The sequence below is a fragment of the Pyrgilauda ruficollis genome, unplaced genomic scaffold (assembly GCF_017590135.1).
Source record: "Pyrgilauda ruficollis isolate IOZ18807 unplaced genomic scaffold, ASM1759013v1 scaffold6, whole genome shotgun sequence".
NCBI lineage: Eukaryota > Metazoa > Chordata > Aves > Passeriformes > Passeridae > Pyrgilauda > Pyrgilauda ruficollis.
The window spans coordinates 105,603-128,967 of record NW_024527710.1 but is presented as its reverse complement, the minus strand read 5'-3'; the positions used below and the strand labels follow the sequence as shown (position 1 = coordinate 128,967).

Sequence of the window (23,365 nt, the reverse complement as noted above, 5' to 3'; positions counted from 1 at the left end):
TACACACATATAATAAAAAAATATTTCCAAACACATATGTAGGATTATTTCAGCATCTCTGAAACTTCAGACACATATTTTTATTTAGCGATTGCTAAAGTAGTTAAACAAACCAATCATCAGTGTTTATCTATTGTGCATTTCCCTGCTTGAAAACTTTTTAAATGATTACAAACTTTGCAAGAACTAGCCAGACCCTGCTGCTTTAGCTTCTGTTATCATCTAAAATCACATGGAAAACACCGAAAAAACAGTTTATCTAATTTTATTTTTCTCTGAATTCTTTTTTACTTATGAATATTCACATTGCACATGTTTTTGACAGTTTATTGTCAAACACAAATATTGGGGAAGCTGGTTTCTCACCTAAGAAAGAAACACAAATGAAAATTTAAAGTAATTATCCCATGAAGAGACAAAAAAAATCCTTGTCACATCCCAGATAGAGGCAATTGTGGAATTCATCTTCAAACAGAAAAGAATGTTCCTCAGATGTGCAAACTACAGGTGAATTAGGCTACAGGACTACAGGTGAATTAGGCTGCAAATACCAAACATATCATACTGCTTGATCCACTAAATCACCCCAGAAATTTCTGTATTCAAAAGACCCACAATTCATTGTGTCCATGGAAAACAAAGATAACAGTACCACAATGTTACACTCAAAATTCCTATTTCCCCTCTTGATACCTATGCAGCTTCTCAAGCATATGTTCTGCTTAAAGCTAGGATTAAAACTGTGGACATTTACAGAGCACAGATGTTCTGTAGATGAAATAACTACCAATCTGTAACTTCTTATTTTTCACTTTTAATTTATTTTTTTAAATTTTTTCAATTTTAACCATTGTATAACAATGTTATAAAAGAAACTCAGTAGTGTAGATTTAAGAAGTTTCATAATTAGTCTGTAAAAATAATTATTGACATAAGGATTCTATCCAGAAAGGCCTCATGATTGGCATTTACTTACTTCCTTAAAGGCATTTTACCCTTCCTATATGTACTTCTTGGCCAGTAAATGATGGAAACATGTATGTCCTTATTGCCAAAGTATGTTCCATTTACTGGAAAGAGTAATAGGTGGGATAAACACTATAACAGATTCATATTACACAGAAAACTTTCCAGGTCCTTCTCCCCTGCTCTCAAATACTGTTAGCACACACATATATCTGCAAATGTTTAAGAGAGACAGAAAGAAAATTATTCAGTATCATACTACACAACTTTCCCTGATTAATTCTCCCAAATATCTCAGGTATCTCAATATTAGGCAGAAAGACAAAAAAAGCAACTCCCTTCCAGATACAACAAAGAGCACAGAAAAATGCACCAAATCTTCCAACAATACTCCTCCCTGTTTTACTTCTTTTTTATTTCAGCCTATCCTAACAGGTTCTATAAATCAAAGTTTCTACATTATACCAGCATGAAGAATAATCTGAAAGATTATTCTGGTTTGTATTAAGCACCTTGCTTAATATAAAAAAAAAACCTCAATTCCATTTGATCGTTATTGAATTGTACCTCAAAAACTTCTTCATCCAGAATCCTGGTTCCAAACACAGTGATGCCATTGGTGTCCACAACTGTTTTATCACTTCTGTCAAGTGGTTTTGTAGTTTTTTTGTTACAGTCAACAATCATTGTAACACTCTTTTTCTCCACACTGATAGCTACTCGATGCCACCTATTAAAAAAACCCAATATAAGTTGACTGCAATTTATGGTTTTAAAACTAGGTCATTGTGTTCTTATCAAATCAGTTTATAGGAGATGATGCACCAATTAATTCACAGATAAAATTTAAAATGTCTCCTTTTATTTCTTTCTTCTATACATACACAAGTGTACAAAGTGTTTAAACTAGCTGCTGTATAAATTCTGTCCCTCAGCACAAAGGGGTCTGAGCCACAGCTTGTTGAAAACACCCTCTGTAAGGTGAAGCTCAAGCTGATGTTCTCTGCAGCTTTAACCAGGGAACATTACCAAAATCAAATTAGATGTCAGTGCACAGTTTACATTTTAATAGACAGAACAAGCTGACAGCAGATTCTTTTTTAAGAATGTGTTTGATTTTCCAAATTACTTGTGCAAATATAATTAACCCAGCAGGTTATTATTTATTATTTACAATTCTCTATTTTTAATGCGTAATCAACCATCAAAATTTTACCATGTTCTTTTACATATTTGAAGGTATTCCATAGCTACAGAGAAATAAATACAAACAGTTCCAACATAGATACTTTTCCAGACAAATATATTTACAAATACTTGGCACTATTCCTGTAACAATAGCCTTGCCTACATAATATTCACCAAAAAGTGAATGAGGTGATTCAGAGTACTGACAAGTAACTTGACTTTAGAGACATTTAAGAATAAAGTCTTGTATGTTTTGCCCAACTCTACTATGTTCTTTATGAGACTTTATGAATAATCTTGATAGACTACATTAATTTTGTGAGCCTGTGCTATGACAAATGTTTAAGAACAAAAGCAGACCACTCTGTGGAGCAATCCACCATGGAGCAAAAGGCTAAAGAATGTTTGATAGACCAGGGCAAAAAATGTAAAATATGTCATACTAATGACGGGTAAGAGGAAGGCTGGAATCAAATTATTTTAGTTGGCATTTGTGGCATTAGGGTTGCCTAAATCAGAGAGAAAGCTTAGATCATTGTTACAAAGAGTGTCTGTGTATCAAAAGGAACACCTTGAAGCTAATGGAATCTGACTGCTAAACAGTATCACTGAGCCAGAACTATAATTCCATGTTTTCTCTGGAATGCTGTTAAACACTATCATTATAAAAGCAAACTGGCCATGCATCCTCAGGCACATTACACTGTTCACACTTTTTAAATATATCTCAGTTTGAGATGAAGATTGTTGTCCTAGATCCTTCATAAAATAGCTGAGTCAGAAGAAAATTGTTGGCTTATCTTTTGAAAGTGTGTAGAAGCTGAAAGCATAAAATCATAGCTCACTTAGCTCACTGTGCCTAGGATTGACTCCAGTTGATTTAGAAGTTGTATAGTCTCAGTGCAGCAAATTGTACCAAACCAAGTTCGTTTTTATTTCTTCATTTTAGCTAGTTTTATCAACATTTTGGATTAAAGTCTATGTCAAAGCTTTGTTCTTTAGCAAAAGTCCATTTTAAAAAATGCTGCTATTTTTTTTTTTTTTATCACTCCTTCTGCTAGGGAAATGAATCAATCTAGGTTTCATCATATAATTTCATTGTCTGGTAATACTACACCAAGCAGACAATTAATTGTTTTTTTTTCTTCTTTTTTTGCTTTATAAACATATTTCATTATAGTTAAATTTTTGCCTTTCCTCACTGAATTGTTTTCTTTTGCTTTAGTAAGATTTATTTCTGTGTATCTCTGAAGATTGTGGTTGCTCCTCTTGGACTGCAGCACAGCAAATAAAAAGCCTTTGAAAGAATGAATGTCTTTTTACAAGCACTGGAATGACATTCCCAGAAAATGATTGCTTGTCTACAAAGCTAAAAAAACTAAAAACTGCATTACTAATGCAACAGGTATTTGAGCTTAATTCCTTTACTGAGGGTGCAATACAAATCCTTATTCTTTCCTGATTTCCTTATACATAGGATTTCCTTATACATTGGTATCTCAAACTTTTATTTATCTGCTGGTTTGGCTCTGGATAGAAGAAATTCTATTCTGTCTTGTCAACTTGTCTTCACGCTGCCTACCACTTTTAAGTGGACCAGACATTTCTTTTAGTGAGACCATTCCTTGAGACTTTTTGAAAACAGCTTCTTTGTATATAGGTTTAGCTTGGGTTGGATTAACTTCTATGACTCTTTCCTCACCCTTGATTTATAAAAATGGCAGATAAGGCTGTTTGTTTCATTTATAGCTGTATGCACCATTTGGAACTGGAACTGTATTCTGCTGCAAAGCTTCTCTAATTTTGTACTAACCAGTCCAACTAGCTAGAAACTAGGTACTGACATATTTAAATATTAGAAGGAAACTGTTTGTAAATAGATAATCACATATACAATGGTCAGCAATATGTTCTTCATTTTAAAATTTTGCACTTACTTGCCATCAGCGATGTTGACTGTTCTGAAAAGAGGATAGTCTTCTGGGGCAGGTTTTCCATTTTGATCTTCAAACAGGAAGACAGGGGACCTACCAACTTCAACACCTACTTGCTGAATTCCTTGTTCATTGTAGATAGACAGAAGGAAAGACTGAATACCCTTTTTAGGCTTTACTGTCATTAATATTGAAAAATCTTCTGGAAAACTTCCACCTGTAAACAAAGTGATATATACAGCTATAAATTCAGAAAAGATGAAACCACTTTTCCATTTTTTCTATAAGCACATAGGATCCAGCATACAAACCAGGGTTTTCTAATTCTCAAAAATGAGTACATAAAAAATTTTATTAGGAACATTTTCTGTGTCTTTTTTTTTTCTTTCTGATTTCACTTTAATTCCTGTCAAGTAAACCTTAATGGTTCTTAAAAACATAACTTTTATCATACAATCATAGAATGGTTTGGGTTGAAAGGGACCTTAAACTCATCGTGTGCCACCTCCTGCCACGCAGGGGATGCCACACACTAGACCAAGTTGCTCAGAGCCCCATCCAAGCTGGCCTTGAACACTTTCAGGGCTGGAGCATCCACAACTTCTGAGGGCAAACTGTTCCAGTGCCTGACCACTCTCTGAGTAAAGAATTTCTTTGTAACATCCAATACTACTCTCTCCTCTTACACTTTAAAGCTGTTTTCCCTTGTCCTATCACTACCTGCCCATGTAAATAGTCCCTACCCCTGTTTTCTATAAGCCCCTTTAAGTACTGAAAGACTTAAAAGCATTTAAAGGTCACTGAAGGACCCCACCACCCACCCAAAATGGGGTACTCAGAGCCTTCTCTCCTCCAGGCTGAACAAGCCCATCTCTCTCAGCCTGTCTTTGTAGGAGAGGTGCTCTAAATCTACTGTGAATTCCTGTAATAACACAAAGTATGAAAGAACCATGGCAGTTTCCCATTCACTGCTTTTTAAATTCATCTTCTGCTTAGTAACCTTCTAATCTGAAAGTGTGCACTACAATTTCACCCAACACAACAAGCATCTGTACCATAACAAAGAAGACTCTCAGGTACTTCAGTAGCCCTTGATAACAGTTTATTTTAGTTTCTCTCTCACAATATATATTTGAGTCTTTCTGGAATTATATTGTGCATACATTAAAAAAACACATACTAGCTTTCTTTAATGGAAGATTTAAGCAAAATCAAAGATTATTACTTTCACTTATTCCCTGAGGCTTTCTTTTTGAAGTAGAGATGATGTATCAAACACTGTTTCCACATTTACAACTAAAAATAAACACAATTAAAAGTAGATATAGTTTATAAAGGAAGCACTGAAGTGCTGCTCCTGTTGAATCTTGTGGTAAATCTGCATTTCACTCGATGCAAAACTGTATTAGGCTTAATAACAAACAAAATGTAAGACTGAGATTCTCAAACTCAGAATAAGCTCTGGATCCATGTGGCTTCAGCTGTAATTTGGCATACAAGAAAAGGATGAGAATCTAATTATAACATTGGCAATGAATGTAACTGCAGCTCTGTGTGCAGGAGAGTGGATAAAATGTTCTTAGGCATTTTAATATAATATTAGAACAAGCTTTAATAATAATATCTTGTAGTTTTGGAATGAATTAAAGCATGTAAGTATTCATCAATCTCTGATTTTGGAATTTATTCTTCCAATGGAGAAAAGGGAAGATTGTTTCCATGACAGATATTATGGGAAAACTCCAAAGATTCTAGATTCTTCCTTGAAGACAAATTTTTACTTCTTGAATTACAATGTGTAAACAAAATGTGTAGAATTTCTCTTGCTCTTTAAATGACATACTACCCTTGTAAACCAGAACCCCCTGGTCTTACATTTTTATTTTGTCTGCCACAATGATACTTTATGTGCTTTCTACTCCTTTGTAACTTTTTAATGGAAGCTTGTTGAAACATTGTAGTAACATAGACTATATTTATGCGTAGTTTTGACATCTTATTTTGAAGGGATCAAAGCTCAACAGATAGGAAACATTTCATTTACTCTGGCAAGTTACTGGTAAAAGTTTTTCATGACAGGGTAAAGCACATTACAGTAAACTGTATGTTACACCTTCTTATGTCATAGCAAATAGATGAGGAAAAAATAGAAAAGAAAGACGACTGTCAACACAGGCCAAGTGTTAGAGAAGCACTGAGTACCTGCCCTATCTGCACTGTTAATGTGAAAGATATGTTGGAAGTGCTTAAGGCAGATGATAATAATTCAGCTTGTCTGAATACGTGCTCTTCAAACATGTAACATCCTAGGGGGAAAAAGTGAACTGTTTAGGAAAGGTGACTAAAACCAAGTCATGTGTCTCAGCTCAGTAGTTTCTGTAATCGCTGTTATGGCATAATATTCCCAAATGTTTTGTCTTGAATCTACTTTGGGTAATCAGAAGAAAATTTCCTCCAAACACAGCTTTGATTGAAAAAGTCAAAAAAGAAATTACATTTTTACATGAAAACTATATATATTGCATCTAACATATAAAACTATATGCATATATAGTTCTTGGACATATATCTGGAATAGTCTACAAAGCCTTCTTAAATACTTTTAAATTTCTTGTGGAGGGAAAATATCTAGAAAAATATTTTTATATATCTGGGTTATCATTCCTTCATGCTTTTGTAAAAGATAACTAAGAGCATGTACAACAACACTATCACAAATATCTAAACAGTTTTCATATTAAATCATATATTGCCTTCTAGTCAGTGAAATCGGGGTCCGTTATATTCTGGGAAGTTGGTAAATAAAATTAAATTAATTTTTTAAAAGATGGAGGATTTACTGGATATAGTGGCTCCTGATGAGTTACAGGAGTTAGATGAAAGCAAGGATAGGACACATTAAAATGTGTACGGTTTAGCAGAACTGATATCTCACAGCTTGATCTTATCTTGGATATCTTCTATAGTCTTTCCACTGCTACAGAGCACTAAGAAAAAGAGACACAATCACTTGAGGAAGTGTATGAAAAATAATCTAAATATTATATCTTTAGTGAATTTTGCTTTGGTCTTCTTCTGTCAACAACAGTGATGAGTTAAGGGAACATGTAAGTTACTCTTGAACTGTATGTATCATGTTGTTCTGGGAACACATCATTACTACAAAATAAATTATGCTTGACCCTTTTCTGGATCTGAGTGATATCTATACAATTGCTACTCTAAAGAACAGAAAAGAGAAAGTATTTTTCTTTGCCACTTCTAATCTGTATGTATTCTGTATGACTTGTTCTAACTCTCTATCATGTGTCAAAACAGAAAATTTAAATCTTCAAAGATTTGGGGTTTTAGTATTCTTACTACCATTTTCCTCAGCAGTTTGAGTCAAGTGACAAGTGATAGTGAAATAACGGAATAAAAGTCTCTCTGTAACATCCAAAGAATCTTTCACAAAATTTGACTACTTAATTTTCGAGAAACTTGAGAGAAGATGGAATCACAGCTATCCACAACTAGGCTTGTTTAGTCCCCCAAATACCCAGATACTCTTAGGTAATTCTTACCAGATGTTACTTCTGGGAATGATTTTGCGATTGCCAACCAGAACTCATTTCTCCCACTGCAGCATTACTCCAGGAAGCACAGCAGCTCTTAAATGCACTACTGAAACAGGCAGAGACTTGCCAAAGCCACCAAATAAGGTTTCCATCAGATAGCATCATGAAAGAACAGGTAATATGACTTAGCAGTCAATTCCAGCAGCGATAGAATTTGATGGAGAACTTTATAACTGAAGCCAATAAAACCTGAATCTTTTGGTGGATAGAGCTCATTCAGCCATTCATATGCAGGAGAAGTGTTTTGTGCTACTGATGTTGCACTACATGCTATGCTTTAGAGAACATAAAAACATATGCAGCAAGGTAATGTACAAAGTCAACAACTTTCTGCCAATCTTACCTGGGTACAGCTGCTTTGTTGGGGCACTCAGCTGTGCAGTTTTTGAGACCCTGTAAGCAACATCTGATCCTTTTGAATTCCTTCTGTTTGTGCAAAATCCTGCTGTTCTTGTTACTCCTTCTGGAGAATTGTGAAATTCTAATGCTTTTAGCACATCGACTGGCTCAGCTGACAAAGTTAAAAAAAAAAAAAGAAAAACAACAAGAATAATTATTTATCTTGCATCTCTATGGCACCCAGCCTCCAAAAAAGCTTTTAATTTCTTTGCAAAAGTATATGTCTAATCAGAGCAGTAGCTACATCCTATTTTGACTTATTTCACATTACTCCGACACTATAATATTATTTTTAAAGGATTATTCATTTTTAAATATGTAAGAGTTCATCCCATCCAATGTGCTTTTTATGATCATATTTTTAAACTACTTGACTACACACTGAAAATCACCAATTGCAAATGCTGAGGATCTTGCTGGTTGATGCTTCCAATACATGCTTTTAGTGAGTAACTTCTGAGAAATGAAACTGATCTTCAAAGCTTGCACAAAACCTTCAGAAGCATTCATAATCTGCTACCACAAAATAATCTGTTGCTAACATTAAAATATATTCTGATTACACATAACTGCTTTCTCAGACACAAAGGAATAAGGAAGCAACCAAACTAATTTCACATGCAAGTTGGAGAAAGAAAAATGTACCTGCTGTGCCTGCAAGGACTAAATGGGCAGAATTGCAGTCTTTCATTATTTCCAAGTTAAAATACAAATTTATACTTTAGAGACCAAGTACAATAAGATTGCATCTGTGCTCAGTGTCTAACAATCTAAAATTGAAATCCAGAGCTGTTATTGCACTGTTATTGATGCAAATTAAAATAAACAAAAAAGCCTGCATACATATGTAAAGTCAACAAAAAGCCTTAATATATAAAAGTTCTCCATGGCAAAAGGACAAAGTACTGAATGGACAAGCACTTCAAGACAGGCAGTGAGAGAAAACAGTTAGAATACTGCATGTCTTTTCTCCTAGGAAAAATTAAGGTGCTTATTCTCATACTCCCTACAAATCACGGCTTTTTAATGCTTTTTTTTTTTTTTTTTTGAGTGGAAACAGAATTTCAGTAGACTTTTTTTGTCACTTGGACTATTCTGCATTTTTTATTTTGGCAAACTCATAACCACTTAATTTGGGAAGACAAAGTTTTAAATGACATTCAGTGTCACAGCTGAGAAATGAGCTTGGTAAATCTGACTTCACATCTTTGAACTACACAGTGGCATTAACTGTAGCTGATTTATTGTCTGTTATTCATTTTACGTGTCAAGAAATATCAACTTAAGGTTCAAAATTCAATGCCTGCGAATATTCAAGTATTTAAACAAGTATTTCCACAGATGTGAACACAGTTTAACTAGCTCATCCTATTCATCTCCTGACAGTGCCAAATATGAAAAACTCAACTCTGTGGTAAACCAATCTTTGTTTTCTCAGCCAGACTAGAATGCACATAACTTCTTCTTTCTTAAAATATATTTGCAAGAAAATGCTTATGAACTTTAAAAATTTTTCTTCACATCTTGCAATTTTTCATTTCCTTTCCTCATTGGATCATTGTTGTGTTATTGAACATAAACCAAATATCCAATGTTTGTTGCAAGCTAACACATTGGGAATGAATGTTATAGTACACAACTGAATTTACCTAAAATCCACATACATGGAAAATTCAAGAAATTATGTTTAAACGATTTCAAAAGAAAAGTTTCAATAGTGTGAAAACACTGTGGTATTTGTCTATCTTCACTGTTGAGTACTGAAAAAATAATTTTAATGGATATAATGTATTTTCTATAGGTGTTCCACAGAGTTCTGAAGGAATTGCTACACATACTGAAGGAACATTCTGAAGGAACTGCCACACATTTTTTCTAGTAACCAACAGCTATCTTTGATGTACCTATATTAATTTGAACCAGAAATGGAGAACCAGTCACCAGAAATAATAGTACAAATTTCAATTCACTGTGTAAGTCAACCACTGCTACATTCTTTTATCCTTTGCTCTTTTCTGTAATTTCTACCAGACTCTTCATTATTTTTTAGAATAACGGTTTTTCTTTGCCTGGCTGCCTGGGAGACTATTCACACATAAAAAAGATTATTCATTATTCCCTGCTAGTTCTGCTGCTAAAAAACTTCCAGACAAGAAACAGAATAATAATAGGACAATCTTCAAACCACAAATTCCAGATAATAAGAACAAACATTCTGGTAATAGTCCACAGTTGACTATTTATTTATTTCTACAAACTGTGATTCACGAAACATAAAATAGCAGGACTAGTCAGTTTAAAATAATTACTAGAAATGTTGTGTGGTCCACAAACTAAGATCTCCACTTGTATTTATATGGGGCAACATTAATATAAGCCATATACTGACAGGTCAAGAATCTTTCATGAGACCTTCTGTATGGTGGATAAAACAGCTTGCCTATATGATTTTACCTTTCCCCAGTAGTCTTCTCAAAAAGTAAAGAAAAATGCAGATTAATTACATATAATGTAGTGCTTCTGTATCCTTCCAATTTGGTGTCAATATTTCAGATGTCAAGGAAATAAATAAGAATCATGCAAACAGCTCTGTTTACCAGTTTTTGGGATGGAGTTAATTCTCCTTACGAAACTTGGACATCAGCTTTGAAAACTCAGCTGTGTTTGCCAGGGCAAATTTGACAAAATACAAGATCCAGAGCCAGAAAGCAGGTCCCTAATGTAGATGATTATGGCCATATTGCACTGCTGCTTGAAGGCTACCTCTTGCAAGGTATAAATACGCCAGATGATGCCACAAGACCACCCCGTGAAAAAAAGGGTGTTCATCAGGGGAAGCCTACAGTCTGCAATCAAAATGCAAATTTCCACTCTGCTACTTTTGCAAAGGATTACTCTTTTCACTAATAACTATAGTGCAAAGCTCAGTGGTGTTATGTCCTTGGTTCAGGAGAGTTCAGAGAGACAGCTCTCACTGCCACTGAAAGACTGTACAGCAGTGGCCAAAGCAGAAATGCTTAAAAATACCAGGATTTCTGGAATGGCAAAGGTGAATTCTTCAAAAATTCCTTTTTAAAAATCAGATTTGTGTGAGATGGGAACCTGAGCATTCCAGTATCTTTCAAGACACCAAAAAATTAATCATTTAACTCCATCATAAGTTCCTATATTTTCAAATATAAAGAAGGTAAAACACACAAAGAAAAATCAGTGGTGTCACATCTCAAGACCCAAAATGACTTGTAACTTTAAAACTGTAGAGTCAAATTCTGATCTTCATTATTGTGGTATGACTGAAGTAGATCCATTTACTCAGTGAGCTTTCCATATTTACAGTGATATGGATCAGAACATTTGATCCAGAGCATTTCATACTAAATGTAACTCCAAAGCCATATTTATTCTTCCTTTCCTTTCCCTTTAGCTTTCTTACATCAGGAAACTTATGAAAAAAAAAATCAGAATATCTCTGCTGGAAATTAAAAGGATTCACTGAAGCTAAGTACTTGTAAACTGGATGTTAGATCACACTTCTACATTGCCAGATCAGGAGAGAGTATCGAACATCAAATACATGAGGGGAGCTTCATATGTTTTTTGTTTATTTGGAGAGAAAGAAAATACATGTAAAAATTTACTTCCAGTCTTAGTTAGCATTTCCAAGCCTAAATTTCATCTACAGACAATGATATATTTGTTTCAAAGGCTATGACAATGCTTTCTATTCTATTAATTCAGAACCCTATATTGTAAAAATAGAATGCCATTAGAGATTTGGAAAGTCTGTAGAAATCTAGATTATTATCATATAATCACAGTTGAAAATATCATAGCTTTCATTCACTCCACAATATCTAAACCAAAACAGAATCTGTGATATATCATTTTCAATAATACTGATACAACACATATGGATCAAATTCTGCTGCCTTTATTTTGCATTACACCTAACAATTATTACCATTGCTCAGTGTGGTATCATCTGGAGTTAAGCAGAATCTGGTGAAAACAGCAGATTCATTTCTGACATGCCCTAATGTCACAAAAATAAACATCATTATTCAAGTTCAGAGGACTTGCTTCCTTCATGAAGACTTCCTGACATTTGAGCTGGAATCTATCACACAACATGGCTCTGGCTTTTTCTTAGTGGAAACTGTCCATGGAGGAGGTTCCCAGGTACCATAACAATACAAGTTATGATAGCAGAGAAAGGAGGGGCTGAGAAACTGTAAAAGAGGGCAGAAACTAAAGTCTGTTGGACACACAGCCTGTACTCATGACTTATTCACTGCATGACATCAAGCCTTCTCCTCTTAAGGAGACCCCAGTTTTCAGTAAAAATGCTTAGCAATTCCACATCTCCCTGTGGAAACACTTCTTGTGGATGATCACACAATCTTAGGTAAAAGAATAGACATTACAAGAAAGGGACAAGTTGTAACATATGCAAGAAAATGTGTATTGGAATGGTCATGTCTAGTTCATTATGTTTGGATTTATTGAACTGTAGACAGGAATTAAATGAGTAGTACTTAATCATATCTGTTTAGTTTATAAAATGTGTATCCTGTCTGTACTGAGACCATGGTGAATTTAGTACTTTAGTAAAAGGCAATAAAATTTCTTGTTTCTGCTTCAGTGGGCACCGTGAAATTTCTGCATTGTGACAAAGCCTGTCTGACCCGGCAAAGGCAAACTGCACAGAACCCAAAAAAGATGAATCAACAGTTCATCTAATGGCAGCAATATCATATTTGGAAATATACGAGCTGCTATTATTTTGAATAAATTAGTAAAATATATACATATTATTGTTCTAGCTACAATAACTTTTAAAGGTTATCTTTATTTCAGTGACTTTTCAATATTGAAAATGTTTTGATCTACAAAATGCTTTTTACAAAGTTTTACTCATCAGATCAATTTAGTGGTGGTATTACTGTCAGAGTGAGATTTGTAAATGTTAGGCCATTAACACACACTGAAAATAGAGCTGTACTGTTTTACCTAAGTAGAATGTTCTGTCCCGTATCACCCTAAGTGGCTAATGTGTATGTGTCAATAAATTGACACTTAAGCACATGAAAAACCTGATTTTCTGTTTCTTAGCATACATATCTTCCAATCACAGTATCTTACTAGTAATTTAGGCCTGCTGAAGTCACAGGTAAATTGACAAATTCTGTATCATATTATTTTCATTCAAATAAAATGCCATGAACACTTTATTACTGGAAATTTTTTTTCAGAAGAAAAAAATTACTGCATACTTGCTCTTTTTCAGAAAAAATTTTTGACCCACCTAGGCTAGCTGGCTATCATCCAGGCTTCTAACCTAGGTACAGCTGTATTAAGAAGCCATTTATGTGTCAATTCCATGAGTGGCTGCAATTCCACACTAGTGTGGGTCTCACACGGTATTTCATGTCTTACTCAGATCCAAAGAGGTCAAACATTTAGAGTGATCCTACCCCAGTTGTATGCAGTGGTCCTCAGTAGACTTTGAACACATACAGATTGAAAATCCATTACTCACTGAATAGAGAACTTTTGAATGAGTTTTATTATTTCTTAAAAGATGACCATGGAAGTCAGAATGGACCTATCTAAAGGTCCAACACCTTAAGTTTTCTTCTATTTAACATTGAACATGCTGCAAAACACTTACAAGCTCCAAGTCATTGGAGCCCTGAACCTTTGCAGATAAGGTGCACCAAGCTTGACATCCACTCTCTTGCTATAAACTACACAGCAAAGCACTTTTGAATTGCAGATGAAGGTGCTGGTGCCTAAGGACCAGACAGTTCAGTTATTGAAGATAGGGTAAAATCATATTGAAGATAAGAAATCATCATCTGCATTCTCAGAGGGAAGACTTCACCATCATGCCTCAAAGTGGAACCCTCCAGGAACTGACAGGAAAGTGACTGTGGTGGCAATGTCTGGCTACAAAATTCATTCCCATAAGAAATTGTCCAGGGGATGACTCATTTAGACTAAAATATGTTTATTTCTGTCCAATTACATAATGAAAAAAAGAAGTTGAAATCCTATTAGATTTAGATTTTGGTATGTTAACTCCTGTTGTTAGTCTCTTAATTTTATGAGAAAGCACAGGCACAATGTGCTTTCTCATAAAATTGTGAGAAGAAAGCTGTATTTACTTATATAATTTACTAGATGCTTCCAGACTGCCTGCTTGGGGACATACTTTGAATGCAAACAACAGCAAAACCCAAAGGGGAAAGAAAAGAGGCAGTATGCTTTACTATACAGATATACCTTAGCAAACTGAGGGTGCAAGTCTGTGTTTGCTATACTGTTAATACCTATAGTAACTTTGCCTTTCCTCCTTTTTGATACAGTAAAAAGTACTTTTAAACAGTATTATATGATTTCTGATATAATAAACAGATAACTTCCTGAGTTCCCATAATTCTTCAGTAATGAATTTTTTTTATTGATGTGAAAGTGAAAATTTACCAGTATTCACTCCACAAAGAGCCTTTAAGAGTTACAATCAATAACTCCTAATTAGGGAGATACAACCCTGGAGTAGAAAAGAGCTTAAATTTCCCCAGTACAAAGAATTATATGAGAAATTTAGGAAGACTGATGTTTCTAAGTTACTATTATTTTACTTCATATTTTTCCATGGAAATAGGCTTCAATCTGCTAGTAATCTGTTCCAGTGGAACCACTGCAAAAACTAAAAGAGCCTTGGAACGTTAATCTTCAGTTCTAAATGGAGTGTTTTCTCAAAGTTTAGTCCAGTTTTATGTCACTGTAACAGGTCATTTAAAATCTACAAGCTGTGATGGCCTTGTAGGCTAAAATGTGTGTATTTGGTGAGTACTAATGAAGGGGCTCCTTATATTTGTGGGCAAGATTTTCAGACGAGGCCAACTCTAGTTGGATTTCTAGGTATATTTTTAAGGACCTAAGTAGAAGGTACTGACTGCACCACACGTTTTTGAAACCATGCTACCTATTAAAGATATAACAACCTATTGTTGTTTAGTTTATTTACTTTTCTTAAAACTTTGAATCTTTATAACTCTGAGAGCTCATTCTAAGGACATTCAATGTATTGTATAGGTGAGTAAAGATTAGCATTTCTCTGATGGAAGCTTCTAACTGACACTCATTAAATGACACTCATTAAATCATTAACTAATGATGTCAGAAGTCTTCACCTCTTTTTTAACAGCAGGATTAGAATCTGGATTTGATAAACTGATATTTTATTGACTTTTAGGATACAAAACAAGACCCATCAATTACTAGAAAATCATGCCATATCTATTGTGGTAAGAATATTTCTGTTCTTATTTTTACTCTTGGACACTTTTACTTATCGTGGGCAGTTATGCTGGATATCCTTTAAAAACAGAAATGCATATAATATGATTATCTACACTTATTATTTTAATGTGTTTTTCATCTGTTAGGTATTCATAGAGAATATCCAAAAGCAGGAATTGAAAAGCATGTTAAGCCCAACAGCTTCACTTTGTAGGAGCTTTGCAGTTCCTACAAAGGACTCTATTGCCTTCCCACCACAGGGTCTAGTCTCTGTATCCCAAGCAAGGATTCCCTGCAGTTCAGCCATAGGTGTCTAGGCACCAGGAAAGGATCAGGCACTCTTCTGTCCTCACCATTTCCTACAGGCCAGCTCTGGGCAGAGCTGCCCTTTTCACAGGCTTTTGGGCTTGGCAGTCTGAGAACTGCCTGCCTCCCAACTCTGCTGGGAGCCCAGCCCTGTAACAGAAGTGCTCTGGGAACCAGCATCAAAACATTGGTTCTGCAGTGTCCTTTGGGAAGGCTCCAACACTTTTCATAGATGGACTTTATACAGCTGGATAAAACCAGCTCTGTTTTATGGGCTGCAAAAGTGACTTACAGAGCATCTTCAAGGTACAAAAAGGAAACCAATTGAGCTGCCTACTTACATAGTACTCCTGAAAATTAAGCTTTTTTCCTAAGTATCTGAATGCAAATCTATGAGATGAACTGAATATATGTTGAATATATATACTTACAGGGACATACTTCAAGTTTTACCTGTTCATTACCTGTTTACCAGTTTACTTCATGTTTTACCTGTTAAGAATTTTCCTTGATGAATTATGTAATTGAAATCTTGACTTTTTAGAAACAGGTGTTATTGCTGTGATTTCATATTTAATGCTTACAAGAACTAGAGATTACCCAGATGCATACAGGAATGCTTTAAATATCCTAGGACTGACTATTTCACCAACAAAGGCTTCTGTGAAACTGCTCAGAAATGGCTACTTCTGTTTCCACACCAGTTATTTGGATTTTTTAATTTACTTCCTATACTGAAAAGTCTATTAAATACATTATAGTATTTCAAAGGCTATGCAGACAGTCTCCGCATGTACAGGAGGCAATTTTGATACTCACCAACTATGAACTATATCTCACTTTAAAGACCAACCTACAACATGCATACAGTACAAACCAAAACCCAAAAAACCACAATACCCCCACTACTTATATCCTATACTGAAACCAGTGGAAAACTTGTCTAGGTACAACTTCACATTCCGATCTTTAGCAAAATTAGCTTGTCGGTTGATTTATTTACTGGACATATTCAGAAAAAAAAGAATAATTAAGTTTTCATTACACTGCATAATTCTGAAGTGGAACATAGATTTTGAGGCTTTTTATCATAATGTAAGTCACTACAAAATATGACTTTTGTGTTGTTCAGAACCCTCTGGAGACTGGATAGATTGTACTTTTATGACTTGTTTAACAGCATTGACTGCCATCAAACACTAATAATGTGATGGTGATTTCATAAAAGATTTCACTTGCTACCCTCAGAAAACTGGGTTTGTTCATCACCTGTCCAGACCTGTACTGACCCATTATTTTACAATACTTTAACATCTGTCCCATATTTCTATGGACTTTTTCTTATTTTGCACCACAAATCTTTTAGGACAGCATTCCAAGTGTCTAACTATAATGAGGCCTCTGCTAAATATTCAAAAAGTTCTTTTTGTACAGACTGCAGGCACAGTAGTTTCAGCTGTGAAAATCAGCAAAACAAGTATTACATTCTTAAGTATCCTGTTTCTATTACCATATGAAAAAGAGACACAGTCTAAAAATGGTTCATGCTACAGGAAGAGACAAGGCGTTCCCTCAGCAATTAAACATGAAAGAAACTGAGTCCACTTAAAAGTTTTGTCATCAAGGTATTTATTGAGAAAGAATTCAAATAAGTGTTCAAAAATATCTTCCAATAAATGGGAGTTTTCAAATATGGAACATTGAACATTTTTCAGCTTTAAGCGTAGAATACAGTCAAGAACAAGATTTAGGAATTATGCCATTTAACATAATCTTATTTAATTTGATAGAGAAACAACTTGTACAACTAAAGTCTTTCACCGTATTTTCCCTGTCAAAAGGTATCATCTCTCTTGTTAGAGCAATGCAAGGAAATCAGATTCAATTCTGTATCCTGCCAATATTTGCAAGAATTCCTCTTAAGCAGACACCAATGTTGTAAAGTCTTGATCTATAAACTGTGAATATTTGATCATCTATCAGATTACTGTGATAATTTGAGTAAGGTAAAGTACACAGGTAAGGGACAGAGTAGGTAGCACTTACTCTACTTTAAAAATGTGACCATAATTTGATTTTCTACTAAGTTAATTTCTATCATAGAGAAAGCTTACCTGCCAGTAACATTTTTTATAGCAGGATCAGGATCTAAGCTGGTTTTTTTTATTCATCTTTTATAATACATCTTTCAATTTCGTTTGCAGCAAACACTCTGGTTCCATAAAATGAGCTCTGCCAAATACCTTCTATTTCACACACTGTGTACATTAACACTCAGACTTGCAGTGAAGTCCCAGACCTGAAATTCACAAAGGTTTTTACAGTCGCTTATGTGTGCTAATGTGCTAAAAAGAATTTAAGTTCCGCCAGATTCCTACTACTATTGTAATAACCGGGTCAACAATTAATCCTTACATTTATAGTCTGTAAACCTGGTATTTAATACTGAGTAGAACAGTTATAAGCCCTTGCAACAGGCATGTGTGTTAACCTAATTCCTTTTAAGCCACTGTTCTCTATTGTGTCCATCCAGAGGGCAAATCTCTATCACTGCATGAGACTTCACATTCTTAGAACATTAAAGATTTCTCCCAAGCTCTGCTTAATTTATTCCCCCCTATTATCAACAAATACTCAGAACAATGATAAATTAACTAATGCTAGGAGGATTTCTTCTGAAAAGAAGCAGAACGCTCAACAGAGAAAAGAAAAGCAACTTAATCTTGCTGGCAGATGGAAACCCTACTGTTCATCACTGTACAAAACAAATCCGGGAAAGACATAAATGCTCCAGTGTGTTTTAGGTACAACCTCAGCAGTTATGTCATGGCTCCTTTAGTATGCTGCAACTGTGTCAGAATTAAGGATTCTCTTTGGGGGAGATAAGTAACTTTGGGCATGGCCGTTGTAAAAATAAGTATGACAACTTTTTTCCCACATTTTGTATCTGCTGCAGAAACCAATTTTACAAACAACTGGGAGCTTTGGGGGTGGGTGTTTTAATGGGGTTTTTTTAGTAATCAGAATAAAAGATAGCACTAGGAAAGTTTTTATACTTTTTTTTTTTTTTTTTTTTTTTTTTTTTTTTTTTTTTTATTTTAATTTATTGTCATTTCAATTATAGGCTCTAGGGAAGAGATTACTTCAAGCCAAACCCACAGAGTATTTGTGTATCTATATACAGTTAAAGTTGTTAAGATATACACCAAGCTGGTGTTGAAAAACTTCTTTCCTGCAGAGGTAGGAAAGAGACAGTTTCCTGCAGCATTTTTTGGATCCATGCGAGGTGTCCTGAATTCAATGCAAAGATACACATTCTAGAGAATTAACAACACATACCAGTCATTTTTTCTGTGCCTGATGTCTGCAGCTGAAGTTGAAATAATTATTTTACCTTAGAAACAATTAAGAAATCAAAATCACATAGCAAAACAGACATACACATGCAGGTGCCTCTTGCACTGTTCTGGGAAGATTGGACCATTTCACCTGCTGATCCTTGGGACTCAGAAAAACTTCAGCTAGGACCACTAGCTGCACCTAGTGAAATTACCCTTTGATTAATTCATTTTTGTTAACTTTGAGAATAGCAATCTAAGAAACACACACAAATTATCACACAAAACTATTTTTTAATCTTAAAAGTTAATTGATCAGTTAAAATCAAAAGTACTTTACATCACAAATAGTTCTGAGAAGAAATTGATACTTTTCTAGTTCGAAGCACCATTTTGTACAGGTTTAGACTAGCTGGACACATTCAAGAGTTTTCATTCAAGAAACAGATCCATATCTTCCTTACTAAGCAAATAGAAATAAATAGCAGTGTTAAGTGTGCATCCACTAAGAAAATTCTCCTTTTACCATCACTAACTGGCCCAGTTTTGCATTCCTTCTGCACCTAGAACTCCCACAACTTTCCAAGGCTGTGTGTGGGAAGCACAAGGAACCTTTATATTTCCTAAGATGACAGCAAGAAGTATCTATTTATTTTAGAAACAAATCTGCTCATTGCTTACACAGAAGGTCCAAAGTTTTCTATATATAGGTTCATAGCCTCATTTTCAGTAAGGCTTCTTAAATCTTTTTTTTTTTTTTTTTTTTTTGCACAGATTAAGAGCTAGATTTCCATTTGCTTGGAAAAGCTTATAAATAATAAAAAGGCTGATTTTTCATTTCTTGCCCATGAAATTTAAATCAGCATCACAATAGTGCATTGATGTCAAGCCCTTACAAAAATTTATAGTGTTGAAGCCATGCCACTTTGACTAAATGAGTTTATTCATTCCAAAGACATTACCAACAGCTTTAGTATTAAAGGTGAGGAAGGGGAAAGGAAATCAAAGCATGTCTTTAAAAATACTGAATTTTGTTTACTTTAGCCAAGTCATAAAGCAAAAACATTTTCTGAAAAGAGCTACTTAAGAGCTGGTGGGCACTGAGCTGACCAAGTATGAGTCACTGCTTTTCCCATGCAGCTGATTCTCACTTCTGTAACTTGTTCTGTATAAAGAAGAAATAACTCAAGAGCCCAAACACTTCTTTGCACACCATTTCTTACAAGTATGAAAGGCACCTCATACTTTTCTATGGTTTTGGGGTTTTTTTGTGGGTTTTTTTTTGGTTTTTTTTTGGTTTTTTTTTTTTGTTAAATAAAGAAACTTCAAAAAAAGTAAACGTTTTTAGGAATCTGTTGAGGTTTGTCTATATGGAATGGCTTCTGTTGTCTTTAAAAAGTCACTGCTACATGATTAACACTTCATATGAATATACCATGTAATTTTCTTTTCATAGAGATGGTTTATGAAAAGAACATTGAAGAACAGAAGATTTAAAAGAGTAACTCATATTTTGCCCAGCATTCATATTTTATCCAGCATTTTCATTTAGTCATATTGTTTACCTGCCATTTATGCTATTTTATTTAATTCCTTGGTATTTTCACTGTCCAATTTTCAAATAGGAATCATTATGTCCTATGTTAACTTTTAACTACTTTAAATAAGATTAGAATGCATAAGAGATGATTCAGAAATAAGTCCCTTGTACACTCTTAGAGAAATTAGGTCAAATTCTAGTCCCTCTGTAGTCAATGGAAAAACTCTGACTGACTTCAATAACAGATCAAGCCCTGAACACACAGCTCCCTGTAGTTCCTAAGCAAATAGCACACTGTATCTCAGAAAAGGTCAAGAACTAAGTTCTTTTATGAATGCTTCTACAAAGAATAAGAAGCCTGTAGTGCTATATTTCTGAAATGTCCTTTATCCAGAAAACTAGAAGACTATCAATATAGCCTTTTAGTTTTGAATAAAGTTACCACAACCAAATTAGTCTGCCTAATGTTGCTGAATACAGTCCAGTAAGTATCAGTTCTGCTGATTTCAGTGTAAGTTCTGATGATTTTTCCTGTGTTTGCGTTTAGATTTTCTTTTAAATTGTCATTTCCATCCAACCCATTATGTAAACATGGGCTACATAAACCCCACTTAATTTAGTCAGTTCTGCTGTGAAAAGTGGCATAAGAAATCGATCATGCCCTTGAGGACGGTATTCTTCTTGAAGAAATTTAGTTTCCACATGGTAACGAGAAGCCGAATCCTTGAAGCTCTGCGAGGTTAATTCACCCTGGTATAACTCCAGGGAGTCCGTGGAATTGCAAGAGGGATGAAATCTGACCCCTCCAGTCCCTGTCAGAAACGGGGCCAGCAGGGGGCAGGAGCCCTGATCGATCTGACACCGTCAAAGTTGTGCCCAGGTATAAAGGCTTGAATGGAAACTGATCTCTCTCTACGACGCCTGTTGATTCTGGATTCAGATCGTGAAATACCTCGTTAAAATAATAAATACATAAAAAAGTAAACCTTTCATTTCGGAGAGTTAAGCCCCTTCATTGATGTCAGATTCACAGAAAAATAAAAACTTCAGTCCCAGCCAGACTGGCCTCCAGATGCGCCTGCGGGCTCCGGTGGGAGGAAGGAAGAAAAGGAGGAAGAGGCAGCGTTTTAACCCCCGGTAGGAGAGGAGAACTCTCCCGCCACCGGAGACTCCACACTGCAGCTCGATGAGCTGCGAGCACAGCCCAGAAAACCCAGCTGGGCTGGCGGCGGTGCGAGGAGCCCAGGGAGAGCGGTGCGGACGGGAGAAGTGCGCAGAAGGCGAGGGGCGGTGCGGGGGAGGGGGCGGCGATTCCTTTCTGCTGAGGCTGCTGCGCTGCTGCCTGGCTCATGTTCACCCTGCAAGTCCCTCGCGGGCCGCACCCTGCCCACCAGGTCCACGGACACCTAAGGGACCACTCGATACCCCGGGCAGGCTACAGGGTTGGGAGGCGGCTGGGGACGGTGCCCCAGCGCTGACACCGCCCGCAGGGAGCCCAGCGATCCTCGGGCCGAGCCCCCCCGAGCCCCCCCAGGCATCTCCGGGCTCGGCACCGCTCGCACCACCTGCGGAGCGCCGCCGCCCCGGGAGCTGCCCTCCGCAACGGCTGGCAAAGGGCCCCTGCCAGTGTATTTTCTCCTCCGCTTGCTCCCTAGAAAACTTTTTGACTACTAAAACCCGTTGCAAAAGAAAAAATAAAAGCAAGGAAAACGAAGAAAGAGAGTAGAGAGCCTCCACCCCCAACTTTCTCTTTCCTCGTCCCTCCGAGGAGAAGGCAGATACTTGTCGGTCAATTTCAGTCACAATCTGGTGAACTTCAGCAGCTCAACAAAACAAAGTTGGACGAACACTTCACAAAACAAGAGTCCAGTGCTGAAAGACGATAAGTCTCTCTGTGCAACAAGTATTTCTTTCATTTTCCCACCCTGCCAGTACATCTCCTTTACCTCATTAAAAACACATCCAAATTTTTAGGCTGACTGAGAGCCGTTCCTCCGCGGCACCTGGGAGAGACTTCCCAGCCCGCGCTGCCGGGGGCTCCCCGCGGGTCTCCGCGCCCGGGCCGGCTGCAAGAGCGCTCTCGCCTCCCCAGCACCGGGAGTCGCTCTGACAGGTTTCCTCTGAAACGCGGCCTCAGCCGTGCCCTGGGTCCTTTCCCCGAGGAGGGGAGAGAGGCGGCTGGACTCCCGGCTCCCCTTTGCTTTCTTACCTCCTCTGACCTCTGCAGCCCGAAGAAGGAAAGCGAAGGTGATGAGCACGGTTACAGCCGAGTCCCAGGGCCACCTTCTCGTTTTCCACCTTGTGGACCATCTCTGCATCTCCATGCTGGGCACCCACAAGTGTGAATTAAACGCGGGCGCCTTCAGTTTATACCTGCTCCGTCCTTTCCACTATATTCCCAGAGATGACTTCTCCTATAGAGCCATACGTGATAAACGGAGAGAAGGTTTTCTCTCTCGCCCCTCTCCCGCTCTGCCCGGCCTCGCACAGGCCCCTCCGACCCGTCCTCCCCGGTGCCCTGCCTTCAGACTGAGGGGAGATGAGGGGCTTTAATCAAAATGCAAAGAGCTCCGCATCCCCCTAAAGGCTTCATCCCGTCAGAGGGCTGGGCGAGCGGCTCCCAGGGCCACCCCTGGAGTCCGACTGACACGCCAGCCGCCGGGCGGAGGCCAATCGCGGGGCTCCCCCGGCCGCCCACAGCACCGCCCTCCGCCTCGGCGGCGGCACGCCGGGCGCTCCGCGGGCACCGCCGGCCCCCGCGGCGCCGGA

At 36.8% G+C, this 23,365-nt stretch overlaps 1 protein-coding gene across 4 annotated transcripts in view; it reads right to left on the bottom strand.

Annotated features, from left to right (window-relative positions):
• The window catches only part of COL11A1 (collagen type XI alpha 1 chain), a 130,594-nt gene extending 107,484 nt beyond the window's left edge, over positions 1-23,110 (bottom strand). For all 4 annotated transcript variants that reach the window (XM_041483104.1, XM_041483106.1, XM_041483103.1 and 1 more), the window contains exons 1-4: positions 22,806-23,110; positions 8,049-8,216; positions 4,092-4,305; positions 1,534-1,696 (exon numbers count right to left, since the gene is read on the bottom strand). In XM_041483104.1, the coding sequence (XP_041339038.1) occupies positions 1,534-1,696; positions 4,092-4,305; positions 8,049-8,216; positions 22,806-22,920 (660 nt within the window). In that variant the 5' untranslated portion in view covers positions 22,921-23,110. The remainder of the gene's footprint in view (positions 1-1,533; positions 1,697-4,091; positions 4,306-8,048; positions 8,217-22,805) is intronic.
• Between the last annotated feature and the right edge of the window lie 255 nt (positions 23,111-23,365).